Source organism: Zea mays, chromosome 4 (assembly GCF_902167145.1).
Source record: "Zea mays cultivar B73 chromosome 4, Zm-B73-REFERENCE-NAM-5.0, whole genome shotgun sequence".
Classification (NCBI taxonomy): domain Eukaryota; kingdom Viridiplantae; phylum Streptophyta; class Magnoliopsida; order Poales; family Poaceae; genus Zea; species Zea mays.
The window spans coordinates 245,629,223-245,636,160 of NC_050099.1; the positions used below are offsets into that span (position 1 = coordinate 245,629,223).

General features: G+C 42.4%; 1 protein-coding gene across 2 annotated transcripts; it reads right to left on the reverse strand.

Annotated features, from left to right (window-relative positions):
- Nucleotides 1–310: 310 nt before the first annotated feature.
- LOC100272855 (putative TCP-1/cpn60 chaperonin family protein) lies at nt 311–5,517 on the reverse strand. 2 transcript variants are annotated; one of them, XR_002268591.3, is made up of 14 exons: nt 5,267–5,517; nt 4,899–5,159; nt 4,001–4,126; nt 3,701–3,904; nt 3,059–3,228; nt 2,824–2,959; nt 2,625–2,741; nt 2,376–2,495; nt 2,194–2,292; nt 2,022–2,111; nt 1,539–1,824; nt 1,332–1,420; nt 1,163–1,237; nt 311–696 (listed from the first exon to the last, which is right to left on the reverse strand). XR_002268591.3 is itself a non-coding variant. In NM_001147308.1 (14 exons), the coding sequence occupies exons 1-14, from the start codon at nt 5,279–5,281 to the stop codon at nt 598–600; spliced, it is 1,683 nt and encodes a 560-aa protein (NP_001140780.1). In that variant the 5' UTR covers nt 5,282–5,337; the 3' UTR covers nt 342–597. The 2 variants fall into 2 exon arrangements, 1 of the variants encoding a protein (NP_001140780.1); NM_001147308.1 differs by having other exon boundaries at nt 342–696; nt 1,539–1,620; nt 5,267–5,337.
- Nucleotides 5,518–6,938: the final 1,421 nt, after the last annotated feature.

Below are 6,938 nucleotides of genomic sequence, written 5' to 3' on the forward strand. Positions count from 1 at the left end.
TTGAAACTAGAAGTACAATCAAGTGAAATCCGATTTTGGTTGTTTCAATAGACAAAAAAAAATCAATTCCAAATAATTCTCTCTGCAGCATTTCTCGTGACAGCGATTCTAGGATAATTTGGACCCTTACGCCTACAGATTGACGGCAGAAAAGTAACGTAGGGTCCCAAAACAAAAGGCAGCCGCACGCGAAGACCTCAGGATCTGACGAGAAATAACAAATGATATACACAGTTGTTTATTTGCGTGAGCAAACATCTCGGGTTCCAAACAAGCACACATGTCTATGTTTTACGCTTGAGCGCACGAGGATCGCAAACTACAACACTGATTTTCTCATTGTTCAAAAGACAAGCCAATAAACCAAGATAAATGTCAAACAAATTAGAATCCAAAGCTCAGGTCTACTATAACACATCCAGCGGACGGTACACTGATAAACGCCTGGTGCATCTCTTCTGAAACAAAAAAAAAGTCTACGACTGCTTCACAACCAAAAGCGCACAATAGTAAGTGCAGCGTCCATACATGTGCAGTAAGGCACAAAAGCACTCGCAAACATGCAAAAAAATCTCACCATGATCTACTTGACCCAGTTTATCGCCTGCGCATGCCCCTGCCACCACGTCCTCGCATTGCACCTCGACCGCGACCAGCCATCGCACCGGCAGCAGCCTCACCTTGTGCGCTCTCCGACTGAGTATCCCACGATTTATGGGAAGACAAAAAGGCAATTAGTTCATATGGAGAATAAATTGCTTCAAACAAAACAAATTGTTTGCAATGAACATCCAAAATATATAATACTCCGTGGAAACCTTGTGACAACTAAATTAAAAGACACAGCTTTTTAAGTTAAGAGAAATTATAAGGTCCTCATAAACTTATGATTTTACATGTATAATTTGAAGTGGCAAAAAATGGACCTTGCCTCCTTGGCAGCCAAAATGCTCTCAAGTACCGGATCTACTACAATGTATTTCTAAGATCGCTTTTTGTTTAGCGACTGGGAGCTTTCCAGCAGAGGGGACGGATTGGATTAAATAGCACATAAGAGATGGCTCAACAAAATATCATTATCTCAACTTCATGAAACAAATGAAGAGTAAAGGCATTGTTTTGCACTATATAATGGAGCCTAGACGTTTGCATGACTCCTTACCTTTGGGTTTTTCACTGTCTCGTCGACGCTAAGAATAAGGCAGGAAGCTTCGGTTGCAGCATTTATAGCATTGATCTGAACAACAAAGTTCTCAAGACATCAGCATGTAAACTAACTCAAGATACACGGATACCTAAAAGCAAACAAATGAAACCAAATGCAAAATTACCTTTACAACAGCAGGTTCCCAAACAAAGTTTGCAAAGGAATCAGTAATTCCGCCAGTGTTTATGTCTACACCATAATTAGCACCTTCACCTGGAACAAATTAGCCATGCATCACGCATCAGTAAAATACATAGCTTGCTGCTTAACAACTGTACTATCATGAATAAAAGTGTAGACTAAGTTCAAAATAGGACTCAAGGAAACTAACCAGATGCATGTTTCTGCCTCAGCTTATTGAGAACGTCAGTGGCATCAAATCCAGCATTATCGCAAAGTTGGCGTGGAATAACCTGCAGGATGGTTTTATTGAAAATGGTTAAATGAGTGGACTCTACCTTGCACAACCAGTGTTCTTAAGGCGCCTAGGCGAGCAAGTGGATCAGACAGGCGCCTTAGCGCCTAGGCGGCGCCTAGGCGACGCCTAGGCGGGAATGGCGAGCAAGGCGACCAGTTTTGCCCGGGCGCCTGGACGCCTAGGCGACGCCATAAGAACACTGTGCACAACACAAGATGTAATTCATGCAAGTAATCAGAATCAAATGGTTTTGAGAGAACATCAAATGCAACTTAAAACCAGCACAGCACATCTGTTGTATCCTTAAGAAGATAGTGAAAAGCTTTGAGTGTGGTGCATAAATAAAAACAAAATCCTGAATCTAGTAAGGAAAAGTATGGACCAGGAATATTGTACCTCAAGGGCTTTAGCAAATGAATTTACAAAGAACTGAGACTTCCCAGCAATTGTTCGTGCATGCTGCCTGAGATACTTGCTTATTTCCATCTACACAAAACATAAAAAAATCAGCATAAAATTCTATGAACTACTGAACCATCTATGTTGACAAGTTGACCACCAGACATACATCAATAGCACCACCACCCGGCACAACTGTCGAGTTCTTAAGTGCTCTCCTCACAATCATGATGGCATCATGGAGACTTCGTTCAGCTTCCTCAATGAACTAGCACAGAATCAAAGAAATATAAGAACATCTGTAACATCTTAAAATAGATAATGGCTAACATAAGTTTATCAATAGAAGACCTGGTCTGCACCACCACGGAGAACAATAGTCGCTGTCTGGCCAGAAGGGCAGCCACTAAATATGTTGAATCTTTCATTGCCTACTTGCTTTTCCTCGAATACCTCACAGGAACCGAGTACCTTTATGGAAAAAAGGAGAAAATATCAGCTTGAACTCAGCATCAAGTAGCTGACATGAATCCTAAATTTCCAGTTAACAATCTATCAAAAACTGACAATTTAACAGAACACAAGCAAATACATGCTTACATCATTGATGACATTATTTACAGAAGTTTGAACAGTTCCACCAGTTGCTGCAGCAACACGTTGCAAATCTTCTTCAGTGACACGGCCAGCACAGAAAATGTCTCGATCTGCAAAATACTGTATAGACCCAAATTATCTGAGATAGGCTGCAGAAGTACATCACAGAAAAGCATTCAGTTAGACAAGAACATCGGACTACCTGTGTTCCAAGATCACCAATAGCTAGCCGAGACAGAACTATCTTTGCTCCACTTTTCACACATTTATCCAGTTTGTCATAAATAATGTTCCACTCAGCATCAACAATTGATTGGTATTGCAGAGGGTCAGACAATCTACAGGTATGATGGAAATTATAAAGCCAATATAAGTAAAGAACGGAGAACACATTCTGTTCTGTAGCAGATGGGGCTTGAGTGAACCGGTACGGATACCTGATCTCTGCATTTTCCTTCTCAGATTTCAATTCTAGTTCAATGTTTAACAAAAGAATCTTTGGATTAAGGAACTTCTTTGGTTGTTGCTCAAATCCTGCATATGAAAACGTCTTCTTGAACGCAACACCATTCACCAAAAAAGAGTCTCTCATGGTACCTCCAGGAACCTAAGATACATCATACTATCAGATATTAATGTCTTATCATGAAAAATCAAATAAATATTATATTATGTGGCACGCCAAGTATGTAAAGCCTGTGATTAAGGGGCACAGAGCTATTAAAAAATAATGGCAATCAATGCTGGGTTCATCACTGAATTTGTAATATATACCCTAGCATAGTTTTCCCCTTAAATGAATCCCTTTCGTTCTGCATAATAAAATCATTGTTTTATGGATCAATCCATAGAGCCTGGTGGAACAAAATCAATAACTAAATGGCTACCTTGTTATCTTTGAGCAAAAATGGTTATCTTAGGTATGTTGTTCTACAGCTTAAAACATTAGAATGGTACAACCCTTCTAGATGAAAATATTTGTTTACTTGATTGCCTAGTAACCAATCCTTAATATATCAGTTCTGAAGCCAAAATGATATCAAGAGCAACATCTTGAAAGTGAACATTGCAACAATCACCTTTTTAATCCCAATAAGATTAAGCCTGTCATCATTGCCAATGGCAAGGACAGCATCCACAACCATAGAAGCAAAGAATTCTTTTTCACCACCTATAAGTTTTGAAGAGAGTGTTGTAGCAGCGCACTTGGCTAGCAGTGATTTCTTCTCTTCAAGGCTTTTTCCTTCTATGCTAACTGCCAGCTCTTTAACCCTTTGGATTGCCTGATAGAAATTCATGTTAATGAATAATCAACTTTGCAAAATAGCTGCAGAGAATCAAAAGGTCGCCTGTTCAAAAAGGATATGGTGGTTACAGACCATATTGCCTGCAGTTCTATAACTGCGAATTAGACTGTGGGGGTGCACCCCGTCCTCGATATAAGGTTTTGCTTCCTTTAAGAATTCTGCAGCTAGAAGCACCACAGTAGTTGTCCCATCGCCGACCTGAGCAAATAAGAAATTTAAGGTTGAGCTTAATATGCATGTCCAAGCTCTATAAACCAACAAACATAGGTACAGCAAAAAACAATGAAAGCCAAAACTGCAAGCAAATTATGCAACAGCGTCGCTTTATAAGAATAACACAGAACTAGATGTAAACTCAACTGTTGTGATACATAATATTTGATACATGCAAATAAAAACTGCAAGCAATACTAAAACAGAAAATAAGAAACTTCTGTGAATATCAAATGCATCAGTTTAGCGTAGGATTGCATGACTCAAAACGAAGCGACAGAAGAAAAAAAAAATAGGACAGATTTTAAGAACGTAAAAATACAATAGCATTTCATGGTACAAAAGCTCTACGGCACTATTGCATTGAGCCAAATGCCTGTAGATAACACTGGACACATCTTAGTCCAAACAGAAGAGATCAGTGGGTTGGCCAGCAATGGATTAGGCCTGTCATCATTCCCGCTGTTCAAATTGCAATTCCTTGGCTTACACCTCAACTGCACAACCCATCCATGGCTAAACTATGTATCTGTGAGTAATTCCACCAAAATCGTGTGCCCATCACGCCTTAACAACCCGATTCCACTTCACTCAGATTAAACGTGACGAAATGGTTTAGGATTAACAGGTTAGTGTTCTTGTTTTCTTAACTGTCTGCCCCAAGTGGCAACTACCATAGCCAAAGTAATGCGTGGAATAGATCGCAATGAGGCAGGTTTCCACAGCTACAGGCAAAGATTTGTAGCTAGATGGTTACCTCGGAGTCCTGCGACTTGGCGATGTCGACAAGGATCTTGGCGGCGGGGTGCACGATGTCGAGGAGGCGCATGATGGTGGCGCCGTCGTTGGAGATGGTGACTCCGCCCTTGTCGTCGTGGATGAGCTTGTCCATCCCCCGAGGCCCCAGCGTGGTCCGCACGGTGTCGCCCACCGCCGTGCACGCGTTGATATTGCTCACCACCTGAGCGCGCCCCTGCGACGTGTCCGTGCCCTCCTTGAGCAGGATGATCTGCGGTTGCTGCGAATCACGAATAGCGCCGCCATCAGACCAGCGAATCAGAGCTTGCGTGCGAGAGCCAAGGTGCCAGCGGATTCGGGTAAGGGCTCCGTGGAGATGGCGCTTACCATCATCGCCGACATGGTTGGGGGCTGGGCGGAGCTAGGGTTTGATGTGCTAGGGAGTGGCCGAGTGGAAGAGATCTGGGAGCAGGAGGGACAAGCTAGGGTTTTGAGGTTGCGGTCTAAAAGGAAAAAAACCTGGCGTCCGTCTGCTGCTGCGCCACAAGCCCACAACACTCTTGTGATAGCTTGTAGAATGGTAGTCTCGAGTCTGACTGGTGCCGGCCCGGTGGGCTCTCGTCACAGATTCTACTGTTCGAGCTCTCTCTGTTTTTACGTGTGTTGACTATCACGAGTATTAAATATAATTTAATTATAAATTTTATTATATAGATATAAACTAAACGATGATACAAATTTATATACCTAATTAATATATAATTAGCAAATGTTCATATGGTTGAATCATAAATTAATTAAGTTTAATGTATTCGTCTTATCGTTCAATTCTCATCTATATAATTAATTTTATAACTAAACTATATTAATATTTTTAACTAGCATCCAAACGTCCAATATGGTAGGTGTTAGCGCCGCAATCATTGTGATGAGTATCGGCGGCACGGACGGTCCGTGACTGAGGGTCGGACGGTCCGCAACCTGGCTCAAGAGCTAGGGTTTCTGCCTAACGAGTCGGACGGTCCGCGTATGCGCAGATGCGATGAGTTTGCCAACAACACCTGGATCTCGCTCACGGGAAGGACACCGTCAGGGAGAAGAGATCCTAGGGTTTGTCTTGGGATCGATAGGCCATCCAAGACGCCTCTAAACGACGTAGAGCCGAAGAGATGTGAAGATTAGACATAGGAAAATATGTTATTGTCTACTCTCCCTTCAAATATATAAGGGGGTCTAGACCCGTTTCTAGCGTTCTCCAACATCTCCTGCGGGTTTAAAGGGCTAAACACGCGAGGAGATAGGAGTTTTAACCGCCTGATTCAATCTATTCGTGGACCGTCTGAGCCTAAGGGCCTGAACCGTTCGGTCGTGTCCAGTGCCACAAATGGTGCTCAATAGCAGGGACTAAAGTTTAGTAGAAGGAACGAACAGGGCCTTATTCCCCGTGGATGGTGTGTACCGCAAAGCTTGCAAAGGCATCCTAAAATGTTAGGTAGTGTTTGGTTCCATGTTCTATTGGGACGGAGCGACTCTATTCCAGATTCTAAAGATAGAACTATTATGTTCTATGTTTGGCAGCTAGAACGATGCCACCCTATGTTTTTGGTTTGGTTATAGAGTGAAGCAGAACGAGCGGCTCCCTTTTATGTTTGGTTCCAGAGTGAAGTGAAAGGGAAATAGGTTCAAATCTTTTCCTAAATGATTTTGGTGGTTCAAATGCCCAACACAAATAATTGGACTAACTAGTTTGCTCTAGATTATATGTTCTACAGGTGCTAAAGGTTCAACACAAACCAATAAAAAGATCTAAATTAGGGTTCAAAAAGAAAGGAGCAAAAGAAACCGAAGAGAACCCTGGTCTAGCGCACCGGACTGTCCGATGCCCCAGGGACCGTACAGGCTGAACTCTTCACCTTCGGGTTTCTCAGGCGCTGCTCCACTATAATTCACCGGACTGTCCGGTGTGCCAACGGAGCAACAGCTATCATCGCAACGGTCGTCTGCAAAAGCGTGAACAGTGCGTGAACAGTGCACGCAGAAGTCAGAGCAGGCGCTAGAG

Coding starts and splice junctions, on each gene's coding strand:
- LOC100272855 (NM_001147308.1), bottom strand. Junction 2,960..3,058: donor AAGGAAAATGCAGAGATCAG/GTATCCGTACCG, acceptor TCATACCTGTAG/ATTGTCTGACCCTCTGCAAT. Junction 2,742..2,823: donor TTGGTGATCTTGGAACACAG/GTAGTCCGATGT, acceptor GGGTCTATACAG/TATTTTGCAGATCGAGACAT.